Source organism: Salmo salar, chromosome ssa12 (genome assembly GCF_905237065.1).
Source record: "Salmo salar chromosome ssa12, Ssal_v3.1, whole genome shotgun sequence".
NCBI classification, from domain to species: domain Eukaryota; kingdom Metazoa; phylum Chordata; class Actinopteri; order Salmoniformes; family Salmonidae; genus Salmo; species Salmo salar.
The window spans coordinates 38,888,355-38,903,471 of record NC_059453.1 but is presented as its reverse complement, the minus strand read 5'-3'; the positions used below and the strand labels follow the sequence as shown (position 1 = coordinate 38,903,471).

The window sequence follows — 15,117 nt, the reverse complement described above, 5'->3', positions numbered from 1 at the left end:
TTCTGAGTCCATATCAGGAAATGTCCATGTGTGATATTCTGAGTAATATTATATATATCTAAAATACGCATCTGGATTCAGAATTTGTCAGCATATGGTGCATGTCTACAAAACTCAAAATATGCATTGGAAATGGTCTGTATTCTCTAGAACAGTGGTTCCCAAACTGTGGAGCAAGAGCCCCCCCCCCAACTCAGTCCGGCTTTCATCTTACTCTTAAAAGTTGTAATAGTGGAATGCACAAGGTGCAATTTCGAAATTGGGTAGTGCATCATCAGCTTTCGTCTTGTCATGTCAGTCATTGCATACCTTTAGAGAGCTATTCATAGAAATGTCCAGATCAACTAGCCCATGTCAGCTAACATTGTTTTGCTAGGTTTTTTAGCCCACATATTTTGTAGTAATTTTCGAGTCACTCAAATATAACATGAATGCACATTAAACATGACAAAATGTATAGAATTGCAAGAAAAATTGCTTTAAACAGCACAATTTGAGCTTTCTAACTGCAACATTGTATCTGCACCCCATGACAAAATGGGATGTTCCCCAATGCTGCAAGGGGGGCCTGAGTGAAAAAGTTTGGGAACCCCTGCTCCAGAATTTCAAAACTGTGTCATGTAAAGATATCTCCTGGTATGGACCATTTTTGCAAAGTGCTTCCTCCTTGTTATCCACACTCATTCTCTTCTCTCTCCCTCCTCTTTCACTCCCCTCTCTCTCACCCTCTCTGTCTCTCTCTCCCCTCTCTAACTCACTCTCCCCTTTCTCTCTCTCTCTCCCTCATCCCCCTCCATACTCTCTACTTTCTTCTTTCCCTCCCTCGACCTCCTCATCTCCCTCTTTTCGACCTTATCTCTCTCCCCATCCCTCTCTCTCCCTCACCGTCCCCTTCCCTCACTCTCCCCTTCTTTCTCCTTCCTCCCCATCCATTCTCTCTCCCTCCTTTCCCTGCCTCCCCCTCCTCTCATCTCTCTCTCTCCCACCTCTGTCTGTCTGTTGACTCTCTTCACTCTGTCCTCTCTCTCCCCCTCCCTCCCTCCTTCACCCTCTACCCCTTCCTCACTCTCCCCTTCTTTCTCTCCCTCCTTCTTTCCCTCCTCTCATCTCTCACCCTCTTCTCTCTCCCATCCCACCTTCTCCCCCTCCTTCACTCTCCCACTTGTATCTCTCTCCTCCCCCTCCATTCTCACTCCCTCCTTTTTCCTTGCCTCCCCCTCCTCTCACTCTCACAAACAGACACAGACAGACACAGACAAACAGACACAGGCAGACAGGCAGTTAGACAAGCAGACAGACAGACACAGACAGGCAGAGAAACAGGCAAACAGTTAGGTAGGCTGGCAGACAGACAGTATTTATTTTCAGAATTCATTTAATAATTCATAACAAGGCTCTTAGTTTCTAGAACTGCAAGAACATTGTGTCCAATGGAGGTAAAAAATACTTTTGGGTCTATTGACTTCAAATTTCATATGCCAGGTCATGACAGTCCCCCTGGTTACAAATATGTACAATTTGGGAAGATTAAACCTTTTTAACACTATCCTATGACCCCAAATTAAGTCACTTCCTGTAATCAGACAGACAGACAGACAGACAGACAGATACAGATAGGCAGACAGTTAGGCAGACAACCAAACAGATACAGACAGGTGGGCCGACAGGCAGTTTGGAGATAACAGAGGATGGATCAATAACATTGTTGTTACCCCACAATACTAACATAAATTACAGAGTGAAAAGAAGTAAGCTTTTTGCCCTGAATACAAATAATTTTGTTTGGGGCAAATCCAACGATACACATCCCTGAGTACCATTCCTCATATTTTCAATCATGGTGGTGACTGCATGATGTTATGGGTATGCTTGTCATCAGCAATAATAATTAGCCTAAATTATTCTTCAAAATAACCCCACTATCTTCAGCTGGAGCTCAAGCTTAGTGGTTCTCATTTGAACCCTCAATCATATTTTGTAAAGAAGATTGACAGTGTGTTTTTGCACAATATCTTAATTCAATTGGGTCTAAATACTGTAGGACATATCTGCTGACATATCTGGTAGCCTAAGTTTAAACTGATAAAATTACCTAGATGACAAAGACAAGGCCTTTACACACAAATGTACATTTACATTTTGATAATTTAGCAGACGATCTTATTCTGACTTGTTGTTTATTGACTAGAGCTCAGCGTTCAACACCATAGTGCTGACCCTGGGACTAAACACCTCCATCTGCAACTGGATCCTGGACTTCCTGACGGGCCACCCCCAGGTGGTAAGGGTAGGTTTGTTAAGTCAAACGACACCGCTGGTCCTGCTCACGTTGCCCTACCCTATGCTTTGACCTCTTTCTCCCCTCTCTCTCCAGATGAAATCTTGCGACTTGTGATGGCCGGCCGCCCAACAACCTGCCCGCTTGACCCTATCCCCTCCTTTCTTCTCCAGACCATTTCCGGAGACCTTCTCCCCTACCTCACCTCGCTCATCAACTCATCCTTGACCGCTGGCTACGTCCCTTCCGTCTTCAAGAGAGCGAGAGTTGCACCCCTTCTCAAAAAACCTACACTCGATCCCTCCGATGTCTACAACTACAGACCAGTATCCCTTCTTTCTTTTCTCTCCAAAACTCTTGAGCGTGCCGTCCTTGGCCAGCTCTCTTGCTATCTCTCTCAGAATTACCTTCTTGATCCAAATCAGTCAGGTTTCAAGACTGGCCATTCAACTGAGACCGCTCTTCTCTGTGTCACGGAGGCTCTCCGCACTGTTAAAGCTAACTCTCTCTCCTCTGCTCTCATCCTTCTAGACCTATCTGCTGCATTTGATATTGTGAATCATCAGATCCTCCTCTCCACCCTCTCCGAGTTGGGCATCTCCGGCAAGGCTCACTCTTGGATTGCGTCCTACCTGACAGGTCGCTCCAACCAGGTGGCGTGGCGAGAATCCATCTCCGCACCACGTGCTCTCACCAATGGTGTCCCCCAGGGCTCAGTTCTAGGCCCTCTCCTATTCTCGCTATACACCAAGTCACTTGGCTCTGTCATATCCTCACATGGTCTCTCCTATCATTGCTACGCAGACGACACACAATTAATCTTCTCCTTTCCCCCTTCTGATAACCAGGTGGCGAATCGCATCTCTGCATGTCTGGCAGACATATCAGTGTGGATGACGGATCACCACCTCAAGCTGAACCTCGGCAAGACGGAGCTGCTCTTCCTCCCAGGGAAGGACTGCCCGTTCCATGATCTCGCCATCACGTTTGACAACTCCATTGTGTCCTCCTCCCAGAGTGCTAAGAGCCTTGGCGTGACCCTGGACAACCCTGTCGTTCTCAGCTAACATCAAGGCGGTGACCCGATCCTGTAGGTTCATGCTCTACAACATTCGCAGAGTACGACCCTGCCTTACACAGGAAGCGGCGCAGGTCCTAATCCAGGCAATTGTCATTTCCCGTCTGGATTACTGCAACTCGCTGCTGGCGGGGCTCCCTGCCTGTGCCATTAAACCCTTACAACTCATCCAGAACGTCGCAGCCCGTCTGGTGTTCAACCTTCCCAAGTTCTCGCACGTCACCCCGCTCCTCCGCACACTCCACTGGCTTCCAGTTGAAGCTCGCATCTGCTACAAGACCATGGTGCTTGCCTATGGAGCTGTGAGGGGAACGGCACCTCCGTACCTTCAGACTCTGATCAGTCCCTCCTCCCAAAGAAGGGCACTGCGTTCATCCACCTCTGGCCTGCTCGCCTCCCTACCTCTGCGGAAGCACAGTTCCCGCTCAGCCCAGTCAAAACTGTTCGCTGCTCTGGCACCCCAATGGTGGAACAAGCTCCCTCACGACGCCAGGACAGCGGAGTCAATCACCACCTTCCGGAGACAGCTGAAACCCCACCTCTTTAAGGAATACCTGGGATAGGATAAAGTAATCCTTCTACCCACCCACCCCCCAAAAAAAGATATAGATGTATTATTGTAAAGTGGTTGTTCCACTGGATATCATAAGGTGAATGCACCAACTTGTAAGTCGCTCTGGATAAGAGCGTCTGCTAAATGACGTAAATGTAAATGTGAATATGCGACTCAATTACCACCCCATCGACGGGGGGGATTGTGCGATAAATCTCCTGGTAGACACAGCACTTCCCAGGAGTCACCTGTGTCCCCTGTCACAGGATGAGACGGCGGCTATGGAAACATATGTCTCCGAATCCCTGGGGCAGGGGTACATTCGGCCCTCCACTTCACCTGCCTCCTCGAGTTTATTTTTTGTGAAGAAGAAGGATGGAGGTCTGCGCCCGTGCATTGACTATCGAGGTATCAACCAAATCATTGTGAGGTACAGCTACCTGCGGCCTCTCATAGCCAGTGCAATAGAGTCAATGCACGGGGAGCGCTTCTTCACAAAATTGGATCTCAGGAGCGCTTACAATCTGGTGCGTATCCAGGAGGGGGACAAGTGGAAGACGGAATTTAGTACCACCTCAGGGCACTATGAGTACCTTGTCATGCCGTAAGGGTTGATGAATGCTCCATCAGTCTACCAGGCATTTGTAGACGACGTGGTGTATATCGACGACATTCTGATATACTCCGCAACACGCGCCGAGCATGTGTCCCTGGTGCGCAGGGTGCTTGGTCGACTGTTGGAGCATGATCTGTACGTCAAGGCTGAGAAATGTCTGTTCTTCCAACAGTCCATCTCCTTCCTAGGGTACCGCATTTCCACTTCAGGGGTGGAGATGGAGAGTGACCGCATTTCAGCCGTGCGTAATTGGCCGACTCCCACCATGGTAAAGGAAGTGCAGCGGTTTCTAGGGTTTGCCAACTACTACTGGAGGTTTATCCAGGGTTTTGGTCAGGTAGCAGCTCCCATTACCTCACTGCTGAAGGGGGGAGCGGTGCGACTGCAGTGGTCGGCTGAGGCGGACAGGGCTTTTAGTCACCAAAGCTCCGCCCCTGTGCTTTCTTTTCGAAGAAGCTCAGCCCGGCGGAGCGAAACTATGATGTGGGGGACCGGGAGCTGTTGGCTGTTGTCAAGGCTCTGAAGGCGTGGAGACATTGGATTGAGGGGGCTAAACATCCTTTTCTCATCTGGACTGACCACCGCAATCTGGAGTACATCTAGGCGGCAAGGAGACTGAACCCTCGCCAGGCAAGGTGGGCCATGTTCTTTACCCGTTTTGTTTTCACCCTGTCCTACAGACCAGGTTCCCAGAATGCTAAGGCAGACGCACTGTCCCGGCTGTATGACACAGAGGAGCTGTCCATGGATCACACTCCCATACTGCCGGCCTCTTGCCTGGTGGCACCGGTGGCGTGGGAGCTGGACGCGGACATCGAGCGGGCGTTACGTGCAGAGCCCACTCCCCCCCAGTGTCCAGCTGGGCATCTGTACGTTCTGTCCGCAACCGTTTGATCTATTGGGCCCACACGCCACCCTCCTCTGGTCATCCTGGCATCGGTCGGATGGTGCGCTGTCTTAGTGGGAAGTACTGGCGGTCCACCTTGGCCAAGGATGTGAGGTTTATGTTTCCTCCTGCTTGGTGTGCGCCCAGTGCACGGCCCCTAGGCACCTGCCCAGAGAGAAGTTGCAGCCCTTACCTGTTCCACAACCTCCGTGGTCGCACCTATCGGTGGATTTTCTCACGGATCTTCCTCCCTCACAGGGTAACACCACGATCCTGGTCGTTGTGGATCAGTTATCTAAGTCCTGCCGTCTCCTTCCTTTGCCCGGTCTGCCTACGGCCCTACAGACTGTGGAGGCCCTGTTTACACACGTCTTCCGGCACTACGGGGTGCCTGGGTATATCGTGTCTGATCGAGGTCCCTAGTTCACGTCAAGGGTCTGGAGGGCGTTCATGGAACGTCTGGGGGTCTCGGTCATCCTTACCTCGGGTTTTCACCCCGAGAGTAACGGGTAAGTGGAGAGAGTAAACCAGGATGTGGGTAGGTTTCTGCCGTCTTATTGCCAGGACCGGCCGGGGGAGTGGGTAGCGTTCATCCCCTGGGCAGAGATGGCCCAAAACTCGCTCCATCACTCCTCCACTAACCTCTCCCCATTCCAGTTGGTACTGGGGTATCAGCCGGTTTCTGGCACCTTGGCATCAGAGCCAGATCGATGCTCCTGCGGTCGACGAATGGTTTAAGCGCTCGGAGGAGACCTGGGATGCCGCTCATGTGCACCTGCAACGGGCCGTGAGGTGTCAGAAGGCAAGCGCCGATCACTGCCGCAGTGAGGCCCCGGTGTTCACACCGGGGGACCGGGTCTGGCTCTCAGCCCAACACCTGCCACTCCGCCTGCCCTGCCGGAAGCTGGGCCCGCGGTTTGTGGGGCCATTCAAAGTCCTGAGGAGACTGAACGAGGTTTGTTACAGGTTACAGCTTCCCCCAGATTACTGTATTAACCCCTCGTTCCATGTGTCTCTCCTCAGACCGGTGGTGGCTGGTCCACTCCAGGAGTCTGGACATCGAGGGGGCCCCGGCGTATGCTGTTAGAGTCATACTGGACTCAAGGCGTCGTGCGAGGGGCCTTCAGTACCTCGTGGAGTGGGAGGGGTACGGTCCGGAGGAGAGATGCTGGGTGCCGGTGGAGGACGTTTTGGACCCTTTGTTGCTGCGGGAGTTCCACCGTCTCCATCCGGATCACCCTGCGCCTCGTCCTCCTGAGGTTGGTGTTGACGCGCTGCTGGAGGGGGGGTACTGCTGCTGGGGTTGGTGCCCCCCCTTGGGCTGTGCCGTGGCGGAGATCTTTGTGGGCTATACTCGGCCTTGTCCCGGGATGGTATGTTGGTGGTTGGAGATATCCCTCCAGTGGTGTGGAGGCTGTGCTTTGGCAAAGTGGGTGGGGTTATATCCTACCTGTTTGGCCCTGTCCGGGGGTTTCATCGGATGGGGCCACAGTGTCTCCTGACCCCTCCTGTCTCAGCCTCCAGTATTTATGCTGCAGTAGTTTATGTGTCGGGGGCTAGGGTCAGTCTGTCACATCTGGAGTATTTCTCTTGTCTTTTCCGGTGTCCTGTGTGAATTTAAATATGCTCTCTCTAATTCTCTCTTTCTCTTTCTTTCTTTCTCTCTCTCGGAGGACCTGAGCCCTAGGACCATGCCTCAGGACTACCTGGCTTGATGACTCCTTGCTGTTCCCAGTTCACCTGGCCGTGCTGCTGCTCCAGTTCCAACTGTTCTGCCTGCAGCTATGGAACCCTGACCTGTTCACCGGACGTGCTACCTGTCCCAGACCTGTTGTCCCAGACCTGCTGGAACCCTGACCTATTCACCGGACGTGCTACCTGTCCCAGACCTGCTGTTTTCAACTCTCTAGAGACAGCAGGAGCGGTAGAGATACTCTCAAAGATCGGCTATGAAAAAGCCAACTGACACTTACTCTTGTGTTACTGACTTGTTGCACCCTCGACAACTACTATGATTATTATTATTTGACAATGCTGGTCATTTATGAACATTTGAACATCTAGGCCATGTGCTGTTATAATCTCCACCCGGCACAGCCAGAAGAGGACTGGCCACCCCTCATAGCCTGGTTCCTCTCTAGGTTTCTTCCTAGGTTTTGGCCTTTCTAGGGAGTTTTTCCTAGCCGCCGTGCTTCTACACCTGCATTGCTTGCTGTTTCGGGTTTTAGCCTGGGTTTCTGTACAGCACTTTGAGATATCAACTGATGTAAGAAGGGCTATATAAATACATTTGATTTGATACTTCCGCCGAAGTCGGTCCCTCTCCTTGTTCGGGCGGCGTTCAGCGGTCGACGTTTCATTTTCCATTTGTTTTGACTGTGTTTTAGACACCTGGTTTCAATTCCCCAATTACATGTTAATTATTTAACCCTCTGTTTCGAAATGGTTTTTGTGCGTGTTTGTTTTATGTATTTTGGTCCTTTTGTGTGTGCTTGGTATTACTTAAAGTTACTTTTATTACTCATCTCTGCTGTTCTGCGCCTGACTCCTCTGCACCAGCTACACCGAGACCATTACACAATCAGTTTAGTGAGTTGATGAGTTGCATTGTGCTTTTGTTGCATTTGCTAACCAGAGGAACACAAGACCTAGGCTAAATTTGAGAAAAGGAGACGGTTTTTAAAGAAAAAAGGTCTGTGAACGTGCATGCATGAGAGAGGGAGGGACAGAGAGAGCTACACCCAGACCATTACAGGACAGAGGGAGGGACAGAGAGAGAGAGGGAGGGACAGAGAGAGAGCGATAGAGAGAGACAGGGAGGTGTGGTTCTCATTGATTTCACCCCAGAGACACAGGGCAATGAAAAAGGTGAAGGAAGGAAGTTATTGATAAGGTTGAATTGCACATTGTTAGAATGAACACAGTAGGCTACCTTATGAGATGCTATAGCCTACAGATCCCAATTGAAAATGTAATGAGGCCCATACAGCAAATAGAGAAAAATAATGTAGCTTATTCATTTTAAGTTGTTATTCTTTTGATACATCACAGCTCTCTTCCCCGTAGTGTGGGGAATATGGAAAAGCGTGTCGGGAGGCTGTGGGGCAGAGTAGACATTAAGATAGCTCCAGTTAGTCACTATAAGGCGCTGAAACGCACACATAGTTGCACTGGGAGGAGTAAAGGCTTCCCAGATTTTGGGAGGAGTCAACATCTGAGTTCTTAGAATGTCCATTAGCCTACCTCTCAATTAAAAAAAAAAAGAAGATCTTGACAACTGTCTAGGAAATGGGTAGTTGATGATACTGAGTCTGTTGCTGTAAGTTTTTTATCTCTCATTATCACATTGCATGATGCTCTCTCTGTCTAATGCCTCGATGTTTGGTAATATTAAGAATATCAATCTTACATTGTACAGGAGCAAAAAAACTGTAGCCTAGGCTATTAGTCAGTATGCTACTGAATTGCATCCAAAGAGTCAGCAGATCTTCATTTCAGGCATTCAATTGAAGTTTCAGCACTGTGGAAATGTAGTCTAACCCTAGTTTTCAGATCTCATAGCCCCATATTCATTAAAATATTATTTTTTATTCCACTAACCCAGTGAAAGTTCCTAAAACCCTCTTTGTCTTTTTTCTCTAACGTAGTTGATAAAATAACATGCAATAATATGAGTTTGTTTTCTTGTAATTCCTTGACATGACTAAAGGGAAAAAACATGAAATGTGTTTCAATCCAACCCATTTCTTTCAGGTTTGGTGCTGAAGTGTGGAAAAGGGTGATAGTAATCACTGAAGATTAATAATGTCCGTCCACGAGCCAAAAGACAAGTGAGTAGCAGCCTCCTTTATGTGTTCAATGTGTATGGTGACATTTTCACAATGCGCCCTCAGATACAGTATCAAGTTTCTGTAACACACTTGGTTACTTCTTTGCACCAAATGATAATGTAACCGCTATGTTAGCCTTTGGATTGGAAGTGTGTTACGAGTTCCCCTAAGGGAATTAACTCTTTAGGGACTGTGGTTAGCGTGCTCACCTTGAGGTCAGTCAGACGTCCAGGGTTCCCCCAGTGGTTTCACATAGTCCCGCAGAAATTACTAATTGAATCCCCCACATTTTGTATCATAACAGTCAAGTAATTACCATTCTACCTTTATAATTTCTGTGGGCCTACATAATATGGCTTGTTTTTGGCAAATTACAAATCAAATCTGTAACCCTAGTTTCCTCTCCTCTGTCATTCAACAGAAACAATGGTGTGTGGCTGATCTTTTTCATGCTGGGCTTAGGAACTCTCCTGCCATGGAACTTCTTTATGACAGCCACCATGGTAGAGCACACAATATTTTTTTATCATCTACTTTAAGAGTGTGAATAATTAGAAAATACATTTCAACGATACAATGCCTGTATCCATTTCTAAATGTCTCAAGTCTTACTTTTCAGATCTTCTTGATAGCCAATGATAATTAACAAAAATACTGATAACCCCTAATCTACTCATTATAATAATTAATGATGGTTTTAAATTAAATAGCATTTTATAGCATGCTCAAAGTGCTTTAGATAATAGAATATTTTATACATTATTGTATTTCATCCACTAAAAATGGATAGCACCCACAAAGGGGATGCATGGCAGACATGTTGAGCCAGAACTATCACCACACATCAGCAATTAACTGCGTTCATCCACCTCTGGCCTGCTCGCCTCCCTACCTCTGAGGAAGCACAGTTCCCGCTCAGCCCAGTCAAAACTGTTCGCTGCTCTGGCACCCCAATGGTGGAACAAGCTCCCTCACGACGCCAGGACAGCGGAGTCAATCACCACCTTCCGGAGACACCTGAAACCCCACCTCTTTAAGGAATACCTAGGATAGGATAAAGTAATCCTTCTAACCCCCCCCCAAAAGATTTAGATGCACTATTGTAAAGTGGTTGTTCCACTGGATATCATAAGGTGAATGCACCAATTTGTAAGTCGCTCTGGATAAGAGCGTCTGCTAAATGACTTAAATGTAAATGTAAATTAACAAAAATTAAGTGGCTGTCCTCTTTCTCTACAGTATTTTACCAGCCGTCTCAGAGACCCCTCCCAAATGGGCACCAACCTGTCAGGCAATGGGACTGGGGGAGAAGGGGACAACCGTAGCCTTTTGGAAGCCAAGTTCAATAACGTAATGACACTTTGTGCCATGGTGCCTTTACTGGCCTTCACCTGTCTCAACTCAGTCCTGCATCAAAGGTTTGTCCACCACCCCACCCACATATTTCCTAATGCATTAAAGTCCTACTCCAAAAGTTACATCTTGAAGACACACTACAGCTATCTTTTAACTTTTCCTGTTGAAAAACAATATACCAAGTATAAATGCAGTCATGTACACACACAAGGGCAAGATGGGTCCCGTTATGTCTGGCGAAAACCAAACACTGCATTCCACAGTAAGAACCTCATACCAACAGTCAAGCATGGTGGTGGTAGTGTGATGGTGTGGGGTTGCTTTGCAGCCTCAGGACCTGGAAGACTTGCCTTAATAGAAGGAACCATGAATTCTGCTCTGTATCAGAGAATTCTACAGGAGAATGTCAGGCCATCCGTCTGTGAGCTGAAGCTAAAGCGTAGTTTCGGTCGTGCAGCAAGACAATTATCCAAAACACACAATCAAGTCTATGTGAAAATTGCTAAAAAGCATCAACTGTGAAGTTTTGGCCCTCTCATTGGCTAGAATGGTCCCACCTGATCTCTCCTCCTCCCGCCTGCCTACCATCTTTGAGGACATGTATTTCCATTATTAGAGCAGTCACTAGAAGTATCTTGCAAATATAATAGACAATCTTTGACTGGAGTAGGACTTTAATCTTTTGCTGGACTTCTAATATGATCATGTGTGCATGTATTGAGCAGGCATGTTTAGATTTCCTTTGGGGTTCAACTTAGACGATTGTACCCTTTTTACACTATCGTGCCGACCCAAGGTGCACTGTACTAGAGCAGATATTTTCTTTTCACATTGTCCTTTCTAGCACGGTTCCAGCAACTACAGTGGATGCGTAGCCAGGCCATTGCATTTCAGCTTGGCCCAGCTCTGCTCTGTAGTGTGAAAAGTGTACTAGGCAGGAGAAACACTTGTAATAAGCTTAAGATTGACCTTAAATATTTCACTCCAACTCTCTAACTCACAGGATTCCTCAGAAGTTTCGGATCATGGGCAGCCTGGCAGTGATTTTGGTGGTGTTTCTTCTGACAGCCATTTTGGTTAAAATAGAGATGGCACCCCTCCCCTTTTTCACGTTGACCATGATCAAGATTGTCATCATAAACTGTGAGTTTTTCTGGCCTTTCTAGTGTCCCTTTTTTGCCTCCTTCCTCCCCCTTTTTAATGTGTCAAATATTTTCCCCTTCAATCCTCTGAGTTGTCCTGAAAGTAGAACTAGGCCTCAGCACCCTCAATGTAGTATGTCTTTATTTAAGACTTTACATTTTGGTCATTAGCAGACGCTCTTATCCAGGGTGACTTACAGTCAGTGCATTCAACTAAGGTAGATAAAACAACCACATATCACAGTCATTGCAAATAATAACATTCCTCAATAAAGCATCTATCAGTAAAATCAGTGCTAGTAAGATAAGACAAGTGTTAGTGCAAGAATGACAAGTACAACAGTAAGGTATTCGTTTTGGGGGGGAATTCACAACGCAGGTGGTTGTGGAAAATGGGCTCGTGGTAATGTCTGGAGTGGAATAGGTGGGATGTGTCGTGGAATATTCTAATCAAGTGATAGAGACTTTGTCATTTCTTCAAACAATCATATTTATTCAATATCGATTAATTATTGCAATAGTGAGCTTGGTCGACCTCACACCCTTGAGTGTTGGACCAAGTAACCTAACCTTTACACAAATGCAGAATACTATATATAGCTGACACTAAAAATGCTTAGTCATGATTGGATCCACACATCCCATGCAGATTGGGGCATCATAAGCCACTCTGGGTTCATCCTGTCATTATCTGCACGTGGGTTGTTGTCTTAACCCCACCCTGATTTAGTTTCTCAGATGCAAGAATGATTTTGAGACAATGAGGGTTTGTTCTAATTCTAAGCTATCTCTAGTAAAACACATTCTTGTCTATGTAATGCAGTCTTTAACTAATTTGTCAGCTCAAGCCATCTCTGGTGACCATACGCCCAGATTAGCGGAGTGGAGACCATAAAAACACAAACACTAGTAGAACAGAAATGTCTTACTGTTAGTTACATATTAATTGTTAACCATTAATATCAAATAAATCAGGTAAATACATAATTTTTCCCTCACAGATGTCATCAAACACATGTTTGATGCCATTCCATTTACGCCGTAGCAGCCATTATTATAAGCCATCCTCCCCACAGCAGCCTCCACTCCACCTCCAACTAGCAGGATAACTATAACTGAGTTTAGCTTTATTTCAGTATACAGTATATGGCAGCTAAAAGCTGAATTGCGTGTACAGGCTGTTCAAGAAAAATAAATCAGGATAATTATGAAAATAAAAAGGTCTGAAGAGATCATGGACCAGAGAGTTGTTTGGATGTATGAGCGAAGGAAGCATCGATGGTCTGAGTGGAGGAAGCATCTCGATCACAGCTGGTCGGAGTCAGAGACAGACAGGTCAGTAGCTTCAGCTGCGCACCTTGTCATGCTCCTTTGTAGACATTTAGCTGGCTAGTCTTGCACTACCACTTGTGTAGCACTCACTTGGGTAATGCCACTGCTGCTATTAGGATGTATACATATGTTCAATCTTAATTTGACCTCTTTCGTCACAGGAGGATTTTTAATTATTGAATATGTCAAATCGCCACCATGAGGCAGCTGGAAGCGGTGTTTGTAGGATATACAGTAAAATAACTTAGGACTGCAGGTCCACTGGGCGTTAGTTCAAGTAACCTATCTGGGCAACGTGCAGGCTACAGTGCGTCCTTGTAAATTCTTATGGATTATAATAAATTGATATATTTGTAGATGTATTTTTCGATTGGGAAAATATTTTTATATGTATTTTTTATGTTTTATTATTCAATCAATTGTCGTGAATTTTTATAATTACTTCTATTTTCAGTCGATTAAAGTTTGGCCATGTCACTTGATTACCACCTTTTGTATCTACCTTTCTAATTACTTTTAGAGTTTGAGATTTACAAATGTGTGCTTTTTATGGCAAATCTGCTCTGTGAGAATATCTAAGGGGCTTTGTTACGGGAATTTTCGAATCCCAAGGATAATAATTATCAATCAATAAGCCTTGACTAATCCCTAAGGTTTGTAAAACACTGGGTTAAGAATAATTAGGCAAGGACTCAGCTTTCTGCAAAAGGTCTGTACAGTTTATTCAGAGAACGTTCTAAAGTCAAAAATTAAGACTCAGTCTTTTATAATACAAACACTTTCTTATCTTTAGACCACTCCCTTCTCCAACAACCAGTACTTTTCCACTCACCACAAGGAACAATAAAAACTTGTGTCACGTCCTGGCCAGTATAAGGGTTAATTGGTATTGTAGTTTGGTCAGGACGTGGCAGAGGGTATTTGTTTTATGTGGTTCGGGGTGGTGTGTTAGTTAGGAGGTCGCTTGATTGATTATTTCCGGGTTTTGAGTTGTGGTCTATTTCTATGTTGAGACTGGTTTATGTATGTCTATGTTTGGTTAATTGGGGTTGGGACTCTCAATTGAAGGCAGGTGTTGTCTATTTGCCTTTGATTGAGAGTCCCATATATGTGGGTGTGTTTGTGTTTGTCAGTGGTGGGGAATTGTTCTTGCACTGCGTTTGCATAGCATGTAAGACTGTCCATGTTGTGAGTATTGTTTTGTTTTCCGGTGAATGCTTTGCCTTTTACCATTAAAAGAAAATGAGTATCCACAATCCCGCTGCGCCTTGGTCCTTCTCTATCCAGTATGACATTTTCAGCAACGAGTACGACATATTCTGTGACAACTTGCCACATTCTTCAAGGCTTTCACCTCCCCTCCCCCTTTATGACCCTCTTGGTTTGAAACCTATACAATGTTTATCTTTTACCTAAACCACAACTTCACTCAGTTTACATCCCTACTAAGGAATATAACCTCAAAGCTTTACAATCCTAACCGATCTCCCCATATGCTAATTTTATCATCCCATTATTCTTAAACCTATCTCCCTATTCTATAATAACAGAGTGGAACAGTTAAGTCATTATTCTAACACATACAAATTATCCTAACAGGCTTTTATATAATTGAGGGTTGTTTATATAAACAGGGTTGTGGGTTCGATTCCCACGGGGGGGCCAGCACAGAAAAAAAATGTATGAAATTGTATGAAATGTATGCATTCACTACTGTAAGTCGCTCTGGATAAGAGCGTCTGCTAAATGACTAAAATGTAAAATGTAAATGTAACCGTTCGAGGGGGTTTCAACAGGCTCCCCCGTTGCGACGTACCCCTCAGGCCCATCTGCTAGCCTGCTGCTAGCCCCGGCCTGCTAGCTGTCTGAATCCTCTGTGCCTCCAGCTTGCCTAGCTACTCACTGGACCATATGATTACTCAGTTACACATGCCTCTCCCTAATGTAAATATGGCTTGTCTATTGCTGTTTTGGTTAGTAATTGTTGTCTTATTTCACTGTAGAGCCTCCAGCCCTGCTCACTATGCCTTAGCTAGCCCTGTTCTT

General features: G+C 46.1%; 1 protein-coding gene across 4 annotated transcripts in view; it reads left to right on the top strand.

The window, feature by feature from the left end:
• The window catches only part of slc29a1b (solute carrier family 29 member 1b), a 60,894-nt gene that overhangs the window by 15,591 nt on the left and 30,186 nt on the right, over positions 1 to 15,117 (top strand). For 3 of the 4 annotated variants that reach the window (XR_006757990.1, XM_014131570.2, XM_014131572.2), the window contains exons 2-5: positions 9,165 to 9,241; positions 9,663 to 9,744; positions 10,481 to 10,659; positions 11,601 to 11,740. Coding sequence is in view for 3 of the 4 variants with exons in the window: in XM_014131570.2 (XP_013987045.1) it covers positions 9,216 to 9,241; positions 9,663 to 9,744; positions 10,481 to 10,659; positions 11,601 to 11,740 (427 nt within the window). In the remaining variant the exon portion in view is untranslated. Of the gene's footprint in view, positions 1 to 2,188; positions 2,288 to 9,164; positions 9,242 to 9,662; positions 9,745 to 10,480; positions 10,660 to 11,600; positions 11,741 to 15,117 lie in introns of all 4 variants that reach the window. The other variant, XM_045691332.1, reaches the window with a different exon arrangement.